The 19,510-nt window shown below is 38.9% G+C and overlaps 2 protein-coding genes across 9 annotated transcripts in view; both read right to left on the bottom strand.

The window, feature by feature from the left end:
* MYO5C (myosin VC) overlaps positions 1-1,670 on the bottom strand; it is a 91,213-nt gene extending 89,543 nt beyond the window's left edge. Inside the window, 1 exon segment of the mRNA XM_023527721.1 lies at positions 1,484-1,670. Coding sequence (XP_023383489.1) covers positions 1,484-1,510 — 27 coding nt within the window. The 5' untranslated portion in view covers positions 1,511-1,670.
* A 7,571-nt stretch (positions 1,671-9,241) lies between these two features.
* MYO5A (myosin VA) overlaps positions 9,242-19,510 on the bottom strand; it is a 99,008-nt gene continuing 88,739 nt past the window's right edge. For 5 of the 8 annotated variants that reach the window (XM_023527860.1, XM_023527858.1, XM_023527859.1 and 2 more), the window contains 6 exons: positions 17,861-17,950; positions 16,187-16,337; positions 14,048-14,330; positions 12,347-12,521; positions 11,227-11,307; positions 9,242-10,945 (listed from right to left, as the gene is read on the bottom strand). In XM_023527860.1, coding sequence (XP_023383628.1) covers positions 10,793-10,945; positions 11,227-11,307; positions 12,347-12,521; positions 14,048-14,330; positions 16,187-16,337; positions 17,861-17,950 — 933 coding nt within the window. In that variant the 3' untranslated portion in view covers positions 9,242-10,792. The remainder of the gene's footprint in view (positions 10,946-11,226; positions 11,308-12,346; positions 12,522-14,047; positions 14,331-16,186; positions 16,338-17,860; positions 17,951-19,510) is intronic. The other 3 variants (XM_023527855.1, XM_023527856.1, XM_023527861.1) reach the window with 1 other exon arrangement.

A 19,510-nucleotide genomic window follows, 5' to 3' on the forward strand; every position in this document is an offset into this window, starting at 1 on the left:
GGCCATCAAGGCTCCTTCTGGCTTTGGGATTCTCAGATTCCCTGCCCATTCAAGCTTGCCTCTAGAAAACTCTTCCCTATCAGTTTTCCTACATTGTGCCTAGTTAGTATTTGTATAAATATCTGTGGCATGCAGCACTTGATGATAGGGGTGCTCACACTTGTGTATTTTTGCTTAGGGGAGGAATTGTTACTTCAAATAGTTAATCAACAATTTTCTCTGTCCTCCAAAGTATCTTCTAAGAATAGTTTTGTTTAAGAATTTTCTTTTACTTCCAGTAAGCTGAAGACAAAGAAGCACTGTTGGATATCTGATGGTTCACATTTTCAATGGTAAAGCTATTCTAGAACAGAAGCAATTTAAACACTGTCCATTTAGAACGCTAGTTAATGGAAATGAGTTAGAGAAGGAAACACCATTTGGTTGAGTTGTACTGTTACTAATTAAACAAGTAGAAGGAAAAAGTTTGCTTAAACCATTGAAACACTTATTTACAACTATTGTTTATATCTACAGCAAAAGTGTCTTTTAAAATATAAAGGTAGGGCATGTATCAGGGGAAGTGGATGGATTCTAGTCTCATCCATCTTAATATTGGGGACCGTGGACTTCTCCCACTATGGTGCAGGAAGACCCAGCTTTATGGCATATTCAAATGGATATTTTTCAAAAGGGACAAACTTTCATATTTTTTACCCAAATAATTAACCAAGCTCATCTTAGAAGGTTCTGGATACCCTGTGGGGCTGCAGCCCTTCCTAGGTAAGTGGTGAAACCCTCGGACCGGTGGAGTATGAGGTTTCACAGGAATGTTCTAGAGTGATTCCCGGAGTCAGGATGTGTGTGGAAGGTGCTTTATAAACTATGAAGCACCGTATAAATGTTAGGTGAAGAGCCTGTGACTGCACCTCAGGACCCCTGGGTTCCCATAAACCTTCAACTTCTATTACGGGTGAGGCCTAGACCACAGGTCCAGGCAGCTGCAGCTTCCGGCGTCGGACGAATTCCAACGCTCCTGCAGGCGCTTTTAAGACCCAGGAATTCTAGAAAGATCCTGAATAATGCAGCCTTAAGCTTCTGGGCAAAATTGTTCCAGAGGCTCCCAGCAGGGTCAAGAAGATTATGGATGCTATTATTCGCCCGTGTCTGAGGTTTCTACGTCCCCGAGGGCAACTCTGATTCGACTTGTGGCGCGGGAGGCGGGGCCGAACGCGCAGCCCCCTGGGCGCCGGGAGGCCCGGAGAGGCAGCCCCCCTCATCGGTCCTCCCATCCCAGGGGGACCCCTCAGGGGCGCCTTTCCCGTGGACAGGGACCCTTCGGGCGACGCTCCCGGTGCTCCCATCCCCCGGCCCTCCGCGGCTCCTCCCCGCGGCGAGCGCGCCAGGTGCACAGGTGTGGCCTGGGCGCCAGGTACAGTCAGCATTAGCGCCGGGACAGCTTCCCTCCCGCGCTCCTTCCCTCAGGCTGGGCCACCCTGCCTACCTGCGTGTACAGCTCAGCCACGGCCATGGGCGACAGAGCCGAGGCCGCTCAAGGGCCGCGACGGGGCAAGGCCGGGGGCTGGGCCTGCGTTTCTGAGGCCCCGGGGTAGGTAGCCGTCCCAGGCGACTCGTCGATCAGCGCTGGGCCATCTTGCGCGAGAAGTTTTCCGCGGCTCCACAAACTTTCCCCAGAGCTGGCGGCCCGGAGGTGGAGAAGGCGCCGATTGGTCCCTCCCGGCCCAGCCTGGCGAGTTCTCGCCGCGATTGGCTGGGGCGGGGGCGGGGCGGGGCGCGACCCTCTTCTCGGCAAGAGCTCGGAGGTAAAGTGGAGGCACCTGGCGGGGACAGAACGCTCCGCCAAGAACCACCCCCAGCGGGATGCTCTGGCTCTCGTGGGCAGGAAACACGTGTGTCCTGAGGCGGTCCTGGCCCAAGTTTCAGCTCCCTTAGGGTGCAGCGTGTTTATTAGAAAGAGCAGAGGAATATGACTATCTCCATAGAAAACCCAAGAGAATCAGCAAACTATTAGAAATTGTAAGAGTTCAGCCAGGTGACAAGATTCAAAATCACATATAAAAAGGAGCAACTTTCCTTAGTAACAGCAATAGCCATTTAGAAAACGCGATAGAAACTAAAATAGAAAAATAAGATATTTACAATATCAACAAAAATGTAAAAGTGTCCCGAAATTACACTAACGAAAATGTACTTGGCTTTTTTTGGAGAAAATTTTTAAATTTCACTCCAAGGAATAAAAGGAGGTATGAATAAATGGAGAGAGGCCATTTTACATGACTGGGAATATTTAATATTGTATAGGTATCAATTCTATGCAAATTAACAATATATAAGCCTAAATAATTATAATAAAAATTCTAGCAGGACTTTTGGGAAATTGTACAATGATCTGATATTTTATATGGCATAAAAGTCCCATCCTGACCGAGCGCCAGCCTGACTCAGGAAAGTTTGTGGGTGGCTGGAAAACTCCCTCAAAACGGCTCAGCAGCGTTTTGTAGTTTTCAGTGTACAAGTCTTGCACTTTTATTAAATTGATTCCCAGGCATATTATTCTTTTTGATATTATGAGTATTTTAATTTCACTTTCCAATTGTTTATTGCTAGTACGTAGAAATATCATTGACTTTTGTATGTTGATCTTATATCTTTCGACTTTTTCTGAATTCATTTATTCTAGTAATTTTTTTAGTGTGGATTCCTTAGGATTTTCCACATACATATTATGTCATTTGCAAATAAATGCAATTTTTAAAACTTTTCTTTTTTAATCTAGGTATGTTTATTTATTTTATTTTTTCGGTGCCTTATTACAGCTTTGGCTAGAACCACCAGCACAATGTCAAATAGCAGTGGTAAGAATAGACATCCTTGCCTTGTTTCCAATTTTAGGAGGGAAAGCATTTAGGTTTTTTGTTGTTGTTGTTGTTGATTTTTTTTCTTTGCCATTAATTATGAAGTTGGCTGCAGGTTTTTCCATAGATGTCCTGTCAAGCTGAAGTTTCTCCTATTCCTAGTTTGTTATGAAGTTTCTCCTATTCCTAGTTTCTCCTATTCCTAGTTTTTTTTTTTTTTTAGTCTTGAATGGGATTGGCCTATATTTTTCTCAACCTATACGTGTTTTTGAATGTAAAGCATGTCTCTCAGAGACAGCATATAGTTGGATCTTGTTTTTTAATTCAGTTTAATTTCTGCCTTCTGGTGGAAGTGTTTAATCCGTTCACATTTAATGTCATCATTGATATGGCTGGATTTGTGGCTGTCATTTGTTTTCATGGCTCATGTCTTTTTTGTTCCTGTTTCTCCTTCACTGACCTTTTTGGTGGTAGGATTTTTTTTTTTATTTTTAGTGGACCATTTTAATTCCTACCTTTAAAAAATTCTATTTCTTGAGTTAATTTTTCAGTCGTTCTTCTAGAGATTAAAATATGCACCCTAACTCATTACAGATACTTGAGTTTAATACTTTATTACTTTCCTCGCTGCTGTAACAAAAAAGTGCCACAAACTGGGTAGCATTAAACAACCACAATGTATTCTCTCACAGTTCTGAGATAGGTACTGTTACTGCTGAGTGTGGGGTTTCACTGCACTCCACTCCAATCAAGTGAGCCCCTCCAAAGGCAAAGCTGCTTGTTCTCGCTGCTGGAACTACTATGCTATTTGAGCTGGGGGAGGGGAGGAGCATGGGAGTAGCCCCAGGCAACAACTATATCAGACTCCCATTGTCCTTAGAGTTCAGTGTCGATTTTTTTCCCCATTGATAACCACTACAAATTTGTTGTATGTTGTTGGTCAATTTACAAAGCCTTAAAATTGTTGTTTTCGATACTTTTGTCCAGTGTCGTGCTTGCCTTTTTGAGGAATTTGCTGAGCTCCTTCCTCAGTCTGCCATACCATAGGTCAAAAGTCTACTTAAAAAAAAATTTTATTGCAATGTAATTCTCACACCATCTACTTCATCCATTTAAACTGTACAACTCAGTGCTTTTTAGTATATTCAAAGATATGTTAAATTATCACAATTTTAAAACATTGTAATCATCTTGAAAAGAAACTCTAATGGCCTTTAGTTATTGCTCCCTATTCCATTACCCACCTCCTCTCATCACTAAAACACTTGGCTACTGTGTCATCTTTCTTTTTTCTTAGCCTGGTTAAAGGCTTATCAATTTTTTACTGACCTTTTAAAGAACCACATTTCTGGTTTCATTGATTTTTCTCTATTGATTTCCTGTCCTTGATTTCATTGATTTCTGCTCTAAATTTCTTCTGCTTACTTTGCATTTAATTTTCTCTTTCTTTTAGTTTCCTAAAGTAGAAAGTTACATGATCGACTTTTGGGCTTTCTTTCTAATATATGCATGCAATGCTATATATTTCCCTCTACTGTTTTCACTGCATCCCATAAATTTTGGTAAGTTGTATTTTCATTTAGTTCAAAATATTTTTAAATTTCTTTTGAGATTTCTTCTTTGACCCATGTATTATTTAGAAGTGTGTTGTTTACTCTCCAACTATTTTGGGATTTTCCAGCTATTTTTCTCATTGTTTTCTAGTTTAATTCTGCTGTCATCTGAGAACATATATTACAAGATTTCTATTCTTTAAATTTTAAAGGTGTGTTTTATAGTGCAAGATGTGGTCTATGTTGGTGTATGCTCCATGTTCCATGTGCTGTGAGTTTACTTATAAGACACCAACAAAAGTCCTTTATATCTGTATTTTTATTTGAACAATTTTCTATAATAGCTAGAATACAGCATTAATGACACACTTTTACTAAGTACAATGTTAGACAACTACAAACTTAGAGCATAAATGTCAATCTGATATAGTTTTGCTTTTCATCTTAGCACTAGGTGATATCCAGTGAAAACCCATGTTTCAAAGGCTTTTGTTGATATGAGGTGAATTATTAACTTATTTTTTTAAATTCCATATGAGATATGCTGAGATGGGTTCAATTAAAAACTAGAGTTGGTTGATAATGCCTTTCATTTCTCAGTACTTCTGCTTCCTTTTTAAATGGATACTTTGCCTACGAACATTTCAAAGATTAACTATACCATGTTTTTCTATGTAGATCAAAGTAGAATTCCTTTTCCAGATCCAACAAGGAAACGTATTTGGAAAATTGCTATGTTCAATTTCACTTTAGTTAAACGGTATATCCATCTGACAGTAAATTAACCATTAAAGCTAATAATCAAAATACAGGAAGTTAAATGTCATGAGTTCCTTTCTGTGCAACATTGTTAGAGCAATTTAAATTTCTAAGGATAAAAAAAAAAATCAATGTTACTCCAAGATGTCACAAAAATACATAACTAGGAATCATAAATTACAACATACATATCCACATTTAAAGGAAAAATTCACCATTTGTGGGGAAAAAATTAAATCGTTCAAGAGATTTAGAGCCTGAAATGTAGGCTAAAATTTAACAACATATGGTAACAATAAGATATTTGAAACTATTGACTCTGAAAAATGCATGAAAATGTACTGACCTACAAAGCATTGAATTATACATATCAGTTTCAACTCAAAACATTTTTCTTTCAAATATTTAGGGCAATATTACAATACTAAGGAAATGTTAGTCATTTTCAGATGTTTATGACTCTAATAACACCCATTATGTTAGGCTAATGAACATTTTAGCTAGACCAAATTATAAAATAAAAAAATATATAAAATGCATTTTGGCAGATATTTTACATAGTACTTTCAGTTCCTGATCTACTGAGAAATCCACTGTAGCTCCAGGTTGCTTTAATTTAGGGTAATACACTGGATTAGAATTTATAGCACTCTTTCTTGTTTTCAGTCAATCTTTTATAGCAAAGGATTCTTAAAAATTAATTTTAAAGCATGCCCATGAAAGGTTTTACAGTTGTACTCTACCTTTATTAAGAAAAGGTTGGTGGAAAACAAGCCATTTAAGTGTTACCAAGAATTTATCTCTATATTTCTTCCCTATATTCATTTGTTTACTTATGATATAGAGGCCCAAAACTCAGGAACACTCTTTAAGCCCACAATTTCACTGGCTCTGAGATGGTTACTCCTCAGAGTTCTAATAGCTGCTTGGAAATAACAGAAAAGAAAGATAGAGGTAACAGGTGGGTGAAGGTCACACAGAAAGGGGAGAAAGGAATTAGTGTTTGAAAGCCACACCCAATCAAACCCTCACAAAACCTTGAGAAACAGGGCTTGATATCCTCTCCAGGCAAGATATCCCCTTACAGAGGGAAAGTTCCAGAGAACTTAAGGCAGCTCTAGGAGGGAAAGGAGCAGGGGTTAAGGCGGCCCTCACAGTACAGCCTGAGAAGAAATTACAATGCACTTATCCATGAAGAGGCCACAGCAATACAGAGCCTCTCTAGCACACATGCACACGCCACACCTCCTAACTCCAAGTAAACACTGGCAGCATGCACACACTAATGTTCAAGCATACTCTGATTTGAATATGGCATGCCTGGGGACAGCCCTCAGAAGGCACCCAGGGGCTTGGCTGGCAGCTACAGGTTCTCCAAAGGCAGCACAGCTCACCTGGTGGCTCTAACAGGGACTCTGAGGGGTGTGTGTTGAGAGTGACCTGACTCTTCATATTCTGGGAGGCTTTCACTGCTTTTCGTCAGATTGAGACAACCTGCTACTAATTAATGACCTAAACAGAGAGTATTGCACCATCCAAGGGAGCACTGATTTATTACAAAAGTCAAACCTAGTTATAGCAGGTACTATAAAAAAAGAAAACCACCAGGCTCTAGGTGCTTTACCTCGTTAGCACAATGAACTTGGTACTCGGCAGAGCTTAGTTCCCATGTGCCAGTTGCCAACTGATAAGGAAAATGAGTACCTCTTGCTGACCTGGGGCATCCCACTGGTATGAGGAGGAAAAAAATGTAACCTCAGGACTTTTTAAAGTCTCCTGCCTTGCCTCTGCCCACACTGCCACTGCTGCATAGCTCAGCTGGACAGCTGTGCGACCTCAGGCAAATCTCTGACCTTACCTCTCTCTCAAATGATCATCAGCAAGTGATTGTAGTAACTACCCTTCCTCCTTCCAGTGCTGCTATGAGAATAGAGTGAGGTAACATAGAGAAAGCACGTTGAAGTAAAGCACAGCCAGACCCAAGGTACTGTCCTGCATGACTTTCAGCAGGAGAATTTAAGGGTGGACTTCAGCTATTTAGGATAAAACAGAAAGCAAAAAACATTAATTTTTGCTTTCTGTTTTATCCTAAATAGCTGAAGTTACCAAGAAGATCCTTGATCTTCTGGTAACCTGGGGAAGGGCGGGAGAAAGAGAGGGAGGGAGGAAGGGGGAGGGGGGGAATGTGTGAGAACTTCTCAGGGTGGTGGCAGGTGCTGCTTTACCTAGAGTTACCAGGAAAGTAATTTCTCACAACAATCACTGTGCTGAAATTCTACTAAATTTTTTTCATACCCTCCCCTACTGTTATTAAAAAATTTGATCTATATTACACAGTTAATCACTTACAAAAAAGCCAACTCTCAATTATCTATTGAAATAAAGCAAATCACACAAACCAAAATCCCCAAATCTCCTTTCAATTGACTTTGGAATATATATATTTTTGTACTTTTGCTCTTGGCAAAAGAAGTGCCAGGTACATGGGGATTTTTTTTTAAAACGTCCAAAGGAATCATAAAGGTACATTCATGTATTTTATGCCCTATCCATCTTCCCTCGTCTTTATAGTTACTCTCAGGCAGATCAAAGAATTAACCTAAGAAAACCTACAAGGGAAAGTGCCTCCAACTTTTCAACTTTGCATTCCAAGGTACGAGCTGAATCTCTATGTAAGGTTGAGTGGGGAAGAGAGTATTGAGAAGGGGCTATTAAGACAATGACTACTGCCCTTTCAAGATCTTTCTCTGAATTCCTATGGTGTCTTGGAGGAATTATGAAAAAGCGAATTAGTGATAATGTTAAAGAATGTACTGCAGAGAAGTGAGACTGCTAAGAACTTATGCAAAGATTGGCCTGAAATTAGCCACCAGGCAGGCCAGCGGGGTAATTTAGGATTGACTCCATCCGCTGCCTTCAACGCGATCGGAGCAGTAGAGTAGGCAGGTGATGGGAAATAAAGTTCACTTGAGGGAAGGAAAACAGCGAAGAGTGGAAGGCTGCTGGAGATGTTTGAAGCTGCATAAGAAAGTCTGGGTGGACAGAAAGAAGGGTGAGCAGTCCTCAAAGTGGCCAAAGGATATCCGTAGTCAGCAGAATATTGCTGCACCCTCAAGAAAATAGTACGCAGAGACATTACAAGGCCTTGGGGGTCCTCTTGTTATGACTAAACATCTTTAAGTTGCTAAGATAAATCAATTCAGGTCTCCATCTGGGGTTCTGGTAGGCCTTGGAGAAAGTTGGAGTCCTCAAATAGAAGAATCTTTGTGTGGCCACCCCTGAACAGAAGAGAGTCTGGCCTAGGTGTGGAACAGAGGCTGTAGCACTTTCCAGAAGAAAGACAGGAGACAGGAGAGAGAGAAAGGCCCAGACTAGAGAGGCTTCGGGATATGAGCTGTCTGGAGGTAGGATAAAGGGCTGCAACGGCAGTGGGAGCTATAGTGTGACCTTGAAGACATGACAAGATTGAGGGTATGCATGAGACATGTTACACAGAACTAAGCTGGGGAGGGCCTGGGAGAATTTCCGGGTCTAAGGTTGACAGGCTACACCATGTGGCATTTTTTTTAGCATCTCCCCCACTCAAGTCCCATCTATGCTCTTAGACTCTGCCACATTCAGTATTAACCAAACGGTTATGAGTTCATTGTTCATTGAAAACCACACTGACAAACCAGGCAAAACTGAGAGAATCTGATTGAATTAGCAGTGTTTGGGTTGGTTTTGTAAATAAATGTATCCAAATTGAATACAGCAGTACGTGATTCAATAACAATTACCTAAACTAATTAACTTTATAAAAGTGTGGATGTAAATCATGTACATTTAAGAAAGCTATAGCTTTCTAAAGGTTATAGTAACACAAACTTGTGATATTACATTTTGTAAATCCCTCAGAATTAACAGGCACCAAACGCTAGTCTCTCCATCAGAGGGTGAACTTACTGAGTAATTGCAGTTCATTTCTCTAGGATCCAAGTGCTGAGAGGAGAGAACGTTAGACATGGAAGGGACCTTAAGAATCAGTTGTCCAACCCTCTTACTGTATAAATGAGGACTTTGAGGCCCAAATATGTTAACAGACAGTATTTATCTTTTAATAACAATCTTCATCATTGATTAGAAACTGTTTGACTTCCATTAATAATATTGCACATATTTTTATGAAATGTCATTTTTTATAAACCACCTAAGAGTTAAATTATATAAACCTATGATTGTAATGTAGAACAAAAATTTCTAATGAAAGCTAAGAATTTGTTTTTGCACAACCTGAAAGATAAATTGCATAAAATTTCTAGGGAAAAAAAAAGAGACTATGTTTAATTAGAATTTCAAAATGAAAGCATAGAATCTGGGTCATATTGAGCCAAATCCTCTGTAAAATTCAGCAATCTTATATTTCTTATTTAAGTCAAAGTATTTCTACTACGATGCTCTTTAAAGTATCTAGTGGTACTGAGAACATTTATACAAGTTGTAAGCCTAAAAAAAAATGGAATCATAATTATTTATTATATACCTTCTATTGCATAATTTATAGGATAATCAAGGTTTCAAGACCTGAATCATGAATATTCTGAGAATGCTCTCTAGATAGTGACTGAGATTAATTTTTAATAAATTAAGAAGAAGAAAAAAACCTGTCATGGTTGAATATATGCACTGTAGGAATCAGATCTGGGGACTAAAAATAAGTCACTTCACAGAACACTGTACCCAGGGAAAATTAATGAGCACATTAATAATACATCCTGAATAAATAATGACATCAACAATAGCCATTCTGTCTAATCCTACCCCTAAATGTCAAACATTTTATCATATTACTACATGATTTCCCAGTGTCTGCTTCTTGCCCAGGTGAATCTGTACATATTTGCACATAATCCAGTTAAAACTGTGATCTCATTGAATTGTAAACAGAGTTGATAAAGGAGAAGCTCACTGTTGTAGTGCCTAACAAGAGTATCGCTTACATTTTAAAGAACACGGTGTGTAGCAGCAATTTAAAATGCTCAGGAAACTACAGTACAAATGGACTTCTATGCTATACAGCAAACCAGCATTCTCTTAATATCTCTACACCATAATGACACATATAAGGAAATTACTTGACCAACTGCTATACATATTGCCAGTTTATTTATTTGATCCAGTTTGACAACATCAACATAACTGATTCCTAAACTGGTATGTACCCAATAGCGATTCTTTTTCTGCTTAGCACAGAGGAGGTTCTCTGTTGGCGCCTTCTTAACAACAGCTCACATCTGGAATTTATATTTTTTATACCATTTAGATGCAGTGCTAAGGATTTAAAATAAATACTGGCAACTGAAGACACATTTTTTTCCCTTCTTTCTGTTATTTACCTGCATATAAACTCCAGCCACCTAATTGACCAAGGGTGAATGTTGCTATAAAGTTAACATAGCACAAAGGAGCTTAATTTTCTTTTCAAGGTGATGAAAGTATTCTAGGGAGATTGTCAGTTAACAATCTCTTGTTTGGAAGATAACCACTACTTTCTCTTTAAAAATGCACTTTCAGTAGCTCACTGGGAATAATGGGTTCTTATTTCAGGCAAGAAATGTATTGTCACTGTTTGCCCTGACATCATTTTCAGACCCGGGATATGAATCCCAGGCCCAGGCTGGCTGGAATCTGGATGGTTTCTAGTGCAAGGGAGGATGGGTTAAAAGGAAAGGTGACGGGAAAGATGTGTTTAGCATCCATGAGCAGCTGAGGAGAGTCCTTCCTGTCTCGTAAACGCATCTGAGAAGATTAAAAAACAAAAAACAGAGCATCAATTCTTTCGATCTATAAAGATTTTTCTTCTGCCAAAAATCCCACCAAAAAGTCCTCAACTAATAAAGTTTATATTTGTTTTAAAATCAGTTCGTTTTCCAATAAGCTATTATCCAAATAACAATGCACCAAAAAAATAAGATAAAATAATATAATAAAGAACATATTATCCTTCAATAAACTGTAAAATTTCTACTCAAAAGACTATGTTAGTGAATCAAAGAAAAAGAAAGTCTGGGAAATCTTACCTGTATAGTACGAATAAATGACACAGAGACTCTTTCTTCAAACTCATTAACTGGCGTATACAAATTCAACACTTTGACAATCTGAGAAGTGAAATGAGCAAAGCTTTTAGCATATTATGAGATACACACCCAGTGCTTATAATCTGGGGGAACTAAAAGGTTCTGTGTGAACAGTTTCCTATTCTACTCAGGGCTGAGCTGGGACAAGAGGGGAGAGGGAGATGGTATAAAGGCACATTTACTGTTATTACCTGATTTTTACAATAAGAATGTATTAATCTTTGTACATTTTAAGCAGCAATGTAAATTTGGAAAAACATTCAAACTGTACAAAAGAACACAACATGAAAAAGTAAAAAGCGTCCCTATTCCCATTCTCCCAGTGTCCCAAAGTGATAATTTTCAACAGTGTCTATAGTAACCACCTGGGTACTTACTGTACATAATCTATACATAATCCGCATAAGCTTTCTGTCCTGAAATATGTGATGAACGTTAAGAAAGTCCAAGAGTCAGCATAGAAATCACTGGACAAAGGAAAATGGGCATGTTTATGCCTATGCCTTGCCTCATGCTGCTGCCGTTGCCCTCAGCGTCCTCCCTTCCCTTCTTCTCACTCCTTAAATTCAATGTCCAGCTTGATGGGACCTTCTCGGAACGCAGTTCTCAGCCCTCATCACTTCCTTTAGACATCTTACCATTGAACTTACTAGAATCTCTTATGGTAGAATCAGGTGGACACATCTGTTTTCCCTACTAAACTTGAAGTTCCTTAAGAAGGGATTGTTCCTTATTCATTGAAGTATTCTCTCCTAGCAACAAGTATGGCACCTTCAGATAGAAACTCAATTCATCATTTATTGAATTGAAGGAACAGAATTATCGGTCTTAAAATAGAGACATCTAAAGAATCATTCAATTATAAAATTATTTCTTGGAATACGAGCTCCACGAAACATATAGAACATATACCCCATGAGAGCACGAACTGTGTAGATATATATTTTTTCTGACATAGATGAAGTCAGTTCAGAGACCAGAGCAATAGCTAGAAGACTTCTTTATCTGTCTAACCCCTGATGAATATTAAATTACTTCAAAATAAGGAAAGTTTCTTTACCTGGGCAGTAGTTAAAGCATTGCACATGGAACAAATGGCTTCTGCATCATCATCTGTTTTCTTTTTCACTTGTAAAAGCTGAGCAGCCTGAATGAGAGGTTCCAGGGTTTCTTTAGCCCCACTGTTCATCAGATTCTTGTCACGGAGCCATTCTTCCAGTTGACTGACATTGTACCTATGCCCCCCCAAAAAGAAAGGGGAGACAGAGAGAGAGAGAACTCAAAGTTACTGAATGTTGTCATAAATGTCTTACTTTTTTGTGTGTGGCATTGTCAGGAATTTCAGTTAAATGACAGGTAGTATTTTTGTTCACTTTTCTTAAATTTTATCAGCTGTGCTTAAAAATTATTCTAAAAAGACATGAGGTTTATAAGCATAATTACATAAAAGACTAGAAAATATAATTATCTTTAATGGAAGATAGAAAAATAGCCATTACAGCAAAAGTTATGAAATAAGACTTGCTGAAAGACAAAACAGAACACCTTAAATGGCTATGTCCTTATTAAACAGCTGGCCAGAAAACACTTTCTAGTTTCTCTTACAACTTCAGAGGTGAGAATTAATAATCCTTTAAGTCTTCTCTCTGTCTTAAGTCAAACTCATGCTAGTTAATTAAATAAGATCTCCTCACATAGACTTTGTGCTCCAGTCCTCTTTAGGGAAGAGCCTGGGCAAGAGAGGAGACAGTGACCTGAGGAAGCTTAGGAGTGGAAGGTGAGAAAGGCGAGTGGGGGCCATTGGAAGAGACAAAAACCCCAAATATGGAGAGAAAGAAACTACATAGATGCTGAGGTATCAAGAGGTGGCCAACCAAGTAACTGGTTCTTAAACTAAAATGAGGTAAATAGACAATCAGAACTTAGCAATCAAGCAAATAGGAGGAATTATGATATTATGACAGGTGCTTCACATGCATAAACAAAGCTTATAGAAAAATAAACTCTACTGCTTGAGTGTAAGGCGTTATCTTCTTAACATTAACTATATCGGAGGTGGATCAGAATGGAAAATTTGAAAAGAATGCCAATGTTTCCTGAGGCTGAGTAACTAAAGACTTTTGTAGAAGATATCCTTTTTTTCCTCTCTTGGCGAATATTCTACCTGTTTTAAAATAAATTATTTGCAAAATAAATCAATTCTGTTATGGTGAAGAGGTTATGCTGAGGAGTAGCTGGGCATAAAATTGAGTGCAACTTTTCTTAAAATATAGAGGGGTATACACATTTCAAGTGTTAGTAAAAGATTAGACATGTTCTTGCTGCCATAGGTACGAAAAGGTATTTTGTTAAAATAAACTTCTAAGAGCAATCAAACATTAGAAATCTTCATTATCATTTTTGTTATTGTACAATTATAATACCCACAAAAAGAGAGAAAGCTGTAATCTCATCTTTATTTTTCATCATCTCTCTACTCCCTGAAAGGAGTTAGCTTCGCAGTGGAGCAGGGTCCCTAACAAGCAGTGAGTAGAGCTGTTGCAGTGAATAGTGCAGCCAAGAGCAATAATGGAAGTGGGGAACTCCAGCCAGGCAAGAAGAGGTGGCTCAATGCTGTCTTCCCTTCCTGCTTGGCTGGTGGCTGCAGACATCAGGTGCACTGACCTCAAACAAGTAAGTGACCAGCTCTCTACACCCTAGCCGGGCCTAGCAAGCAGTTGGGCAGGAGAAGGAGCTATGACAGGTGCTGGCATTTGCTCACCTGATCTGCATGCCTTTACTCCAGGAGCACATGTCCTTCCGCAGGAGGAGGTTGTTCAGGGTGATGGCCCCCACAATGTAGAACATCTGCTTGACCACCTGCTTGATCAGCTCGGGGTCCATGCCATGCTGACACATGACTGAGTGGAAGGAGTTGAGCTGCCGGAGGATGGAGTCCAGTGTGTAGGTGCCCTCATCGGCGATGCTGGAGGTCCGCTTTCTTAGCCCTGTGGGCTTCACCCCGGATACGCCCTGAATGGTTTCATGTTCCAGCATGCCGGAGACTGTAGGAGTAGTTTAAGTATTAAAAGAGAAGCCCTGGAAGGAATCCTGTTTCATATGTGCACATGCATGCACACACACACTCACACATTCAATTGAGGAAAATGATCTAAGCATCAAAATAAAGGGAAAATGAACATCACAAAAAAGGCTTCTGGATTTTCAACTGTAATGAAGGATTAATTCTTAAGTGCAAAAATTTACCATGAAATTAAGAACTCTTAATGGTATATTTTCTAAAATATGAAGCAGCAGCCATGTAACAGCACAAGTGTATGGTTCCTTAGGAAGGTTTCTGAGAGATATACAGCAGTTAGGGAGAAGATAAACATTCTCTGCACTATCCAAGCCCCAGAGACAGACAAATCAAGTAGCAAGAAAGGCAGGAGACTGGGCAGTGGTCTTGGAGAAGTTTTGGGAGGGGACAGTTGTGCAGGGCAGGAGAACGGGGCTTTTCCTTGCCCTGAGCTTTCCACAATGGCAGGGAGACCTGGGGTTAGCCTCTGCCTTCCAGGACTCAGTCTTCTCATCTGGAGCACTGCTGCCCCCTTGTGTTTCCTCTAGGATAGTTTTGGGATGCCCACTCCTGGACTGGGAGTCCCTCGAGAGCACGGGCCAAGCCTGATTCGTTTTTATATCTTCTAGCATTAAACACAGACTCCGGAGAACCTCATACTGAGTCAAACGTTTGTTGCTGTTAAATCACTGGGAGATGGGGGGTAGTGGGTTAAAGCGGGATATGTTGGAGGTAAACTTGTTTAGCCAATAAAAACAGACAAAAGTAGAAAAAAGGTTGGCTAAAGCTGACCTTCTTTGCATCTGTCATCTCTTGTATTCTAGGTTGCTTTAAATTTATGACATTTTAGGGGACAACTGAAGAAATCACTGCTGTCTCACATGGTTTCCTCAGCTTTTTGTGTTTCTAGTTGTTTAATTGTGGGCTTATGATAGGAAATGGACTACTGTGAGCCCAGAGAAGAGAAATGAAGTTGTGGGATGTGGAAAACACATGAGTTGGTCAAGAAAGGGTAGCCTTCAGAGGCTGCTGATAATGTGCCTGAAGATAACAGAGTTTGATAACTTAAAAATTGTTTTAATTCAATACACTCAAAATTAGCAGCCTGTAATTTGTACATGCGTCCTAATTCCTATTTCACACATGCTACATATTCCAAAGGAATATAGGTAGTAACACATAAATATCCAGAATGATTGCATACATATAAAGATAGGTACATGAAACACATATTTAGCTGAATATATGTAAGTAGAAACACCCATACACCCCTCCCCCCCAAGTGGCTCATCCAATAAGAAACTGCTGCTTTAAACCAAATTACCTTTAACGATTCTAGAGGGGCCATGAGATGCAAAACTTAGCATAGGGTGTCTGGGACCTAATTTTGTTGCCATGGTACTCTCCTAACTCTTTTACTGCAGCCTAATAAGCAAACTGCAAACCCTCGCTTGCCTCCTTATTTTTAGATGGAGCAGTGTAGTAATGTCCTAGGCCAAAGTTTAAAGTGTTTTTGAAAACCGGACAAGGAATGAGATCTATTGCTGGGTATGAAGCATAACCAGTCTTAAGAGAGAAGTATTCCACATTGGGGAGGGAAACTAGATACTGCTGTTTTGATCATGTGGAAGCAGTGATTCCACATGATCAAAACAGCATCCTAGTTAGTCATGGCTAACATCCCATGTTCTGAGATTCCTCAGCTAATTTTAGGGCTGAGTCTTACTACTTTATGTTCTCTGTATGAATATATGCCCTGAAACATGTGCCACTGGTGGTCATCTACTACTGGTGGGCACATGTAGTAGACAGACCTTGATGTCAGCATTCCCCTGGCCTTACCGATCATTGGCTGAAGGATGTTCTCTAACACTCGCACGAGTTGCTGGTAGATCTGAATGGCCAAGTCGCTCAGCACCTGCCGGTACTCAGCCAGGTCAAAATTGGTGAGGCAGTGTTCATTCTGGCGAGATGTGTTGTGTTTCATGAAGCCCTGCAGCCACAGTGCAGAGGTAATGAATGATACACATGAAGTGAAATGTCTCCTATCTGTTTAACTGTCTCATTTGGTTAGCATCCTCCTACTTTTTTTCTCTCTCTGAAAAATTTCCATCCATCCCAGGATAATCATTCTCAATGCTGTATGTGTTTGTTTTCATCTTAAAAATTCTACTTCTTACTAGCTCTTGAAGAATATCTAAACTTGGCAATCTAGCATTTAAGCCTTTCTAAGAGCAATGTCGATGAACCAAGACAAGGGAACTTAATTTAAAAGAAATTAATGAATGTTTTCACTTATAAAACAGGTTTACTGCCGAACACTAAATTATCTAAAGTACTAACCTCTTAAACTTCAATTCATTAAATACAGTCCTATTTACAAATAGTACACCCAAAAGGCATACATAATCTTCTTAAAAACAGACCAATTTCTATAGAGACTGGTAGATAAATAAAAAATTTCCCTTTCATGGGATCCATACATGATTTTCAGTCTGAGCTCAGAATGGCATCTTTGGTGGTATTTGTTAAAATAGAAAGCCAACATCAAGGTACTTTTGTCAGACATTGCCTGACCAAAGCAACAGCCTACTTGATGGATTCTGCCCATAGTCAAGCATCTGCCTCCCTACAACATACTTAACAACATGGTATTAGAGAACAAGTGGGGAATGACAGGACAGTCAATGGCCCCTCTGGAGGGCTCTGGTCAGTCCCACTTTCTTAGGGACCATATCTTACTCATATTTGTATTTCCTGTCATTTACCAGGACAGTCCTCTGCCCCTGGCCTCTGTCTGGGTGCTCAGAAAATGCTACTGCTCAACTTCCCTGCCTACTTTCCCAGCAACTCAAGGGCGGGTGGACACAGAATCCCAGTTCTGTTCCTTCTAGCTGAGAGGAGTTGGGCAAACTGATGAACTTTACTGAGCTTCAGTTTCCTCATCTGTAAAACTGAGTTATAATTCTCACTTTATAGAAATGTTGTAAGAAATGTTGTAGTTTTTTGTTTGCAAAACATTTAATTGTTTTGCAATTATAATTGAGAGTTATAATTCTCACTTTATAGAAATGTTGTAAGAAATGTTGTAGTTTTTTGTTTGCAAAAGCAAAACATTTCTGGACAAATCTAAAGAGACATAACTTATCACTTTCAATGTATTATAGTAAGCTGAAATTGATTAATTAAAAAAATAGCTCATTATATCTATATTGGTCCTTGTAAAGCCCACTTCTACATATTGACAAAAAGTTTCATTGTTGCAACTATTCATTGACCAATGCTTATTTTATTTCTACTACATTTTTTCATAGTACACTCTCAGAGGGAAGAAACTGTTATTTCCCAAAGTCACTGTTCTGTAAATAATGAACTTCAAAGCTATGAACTCTCATGCCACCTCTGAATTCAGGTTTCTAACTTAACAAACGGTTAAACATTTTGTGCCTTAAAAAATTTCCTTAAAAACATCAGAGAAAGTATAACCTGCTGATTTTGTAATCAAGGTTTTCTCACCTCTTCTCCACTGTACTGCTTCAAACAGTGCAAAAATCGGCATGTGTTAGAGAGCCAGAAGGAGACAGTTTCAAAATCATCGCCTCTTTTCTGAAAAAGAGAATTAAGTCTAAATTTGCTTTTTCCTTAGAGAAATAACAACCTGAAAATAACTGAACAGAAACCAGAAGGCCCATTTCTTCAGTTACCAGTATAAACAATTATAAAAATAAATCACATTGCAGTTGTAAAGTCTTATATCATTGCTAGAGAATTTCTACCACTGGGTTTATTGGTTGTTTGTTACTTTGCTTGGCATTCATTTTTCTGCCATTAGAAAAGGATTCCCAGTTGTTCAGTTGATGTTCGCTTAACAGCCCCTTTAAGCAGGAAAAAATTCACCAAGCCACAGCTTACCAAAACTCACTTCCCTCGAGTGACTAAAGGGAATCAAAGGACTAAAAACACAAAAAGGGAATCACAAAAACTGTGAAGTACTGAAACCCCGATTAGGTTAAACATCTTATCAACGATAAGATACAATTTCTGAGCAGTGAATTGGAATTGGGATGGACGAAGTCCTGTGCAGAGCAGTATAGACAGAGAAAGCTAAAGAGCCCCTGGCTCTTCATCAGGGGCACATGTCAAAAAACCCATGGCTAAATCAAAACAGGGATGCAAGACAAATACACTTCAATTCAAAACAGGGATGTGAGACTCATGTACATCACTTTTAAATGGTATCAAAAGGGTGTTTACTTTCTAGTACCCACTCCTTTATAATCTTTAAACAATTTGGTACAATAATTAGTTAAATTAGATAACTAATGGCAAGATGTCTTCTTGCCATTAAGATGAGAGGGAGAAAACTTAACGATTTAGTTTCATGGTCTTTGTAAGAGCTGACTTAAGTATTAAAGCTTGTAGTCTATCTAAGCACAATATAGCATCAACTAGATGAGTTACATTCGGAAGATAGTCATTAATTTTTAAATGTTAAGTTCATGACTAGAGGCTGGGGGGTGGGTATGTTTAATGGGTACAGAATTTCATGGGGAATATGAAACAGTTCTGGGGAAAGATGGTGGTGATGGCTGCACAACAATATGAATGTACTTAATGCCACAGAACTGTGCCCTGAAAAATGGTTAAATAGCATAAATTATTTGTTACGTATATTTCACAACTTAAAGAAATAGTTCATGAAAAATACCTTGGATTTGAGAGAGTCCACTGGGCATGTTAACTATCTACTTATCTCCTTCTTAAAAGTTCTCCTTAAATTAGATAATCAGAAAACAAAGTACTTGGAGCACATTCTTAGCTCCTTACAGAAACACTTGCGTTAAAACTAAGAATAATATTCATTGTTTTTCTAGAGAGTCAGGAAGATTATGCAACATGACTCAGTGATTACTGAGTTATGTAGGACTTCCTACACTTTTATATAATTTTGCTGCTTTTTCCAAGTCTTTCCTCTCTGATTAGCATCTGTGTCTTGCTTATCACATGGAATCAGGCATTTCAGGTAACAAGGAAAATTATGAGTGAGTTGCAGAAAAATGAGAAGAAAAGTTGGAAGAAAATCTTTAATGTTTTATCAAACATCTTTTTATATGAATGAACCAAGTATTATTGAACTTATTTAATACTGATTTAACTATAATATCT

The sequence above is a fragment of the Pteropus vampyrus genome, unplaced genomic scaffold, assembly GCF_000151845.1.
Source record: "Pteropus vampyrus isolate Shadow unplaced genomic scaffold, Pvam_2.0 Scaffold19, whole genome shotgun sequence".
Classification (NCBI taxonomy): domain Eukaryota; kingdom Metazoa; phylum Chordata; class Mammalia; order Chiroptera; family Pteropodidae; genus Pteropus; species Pteropus vampyrus.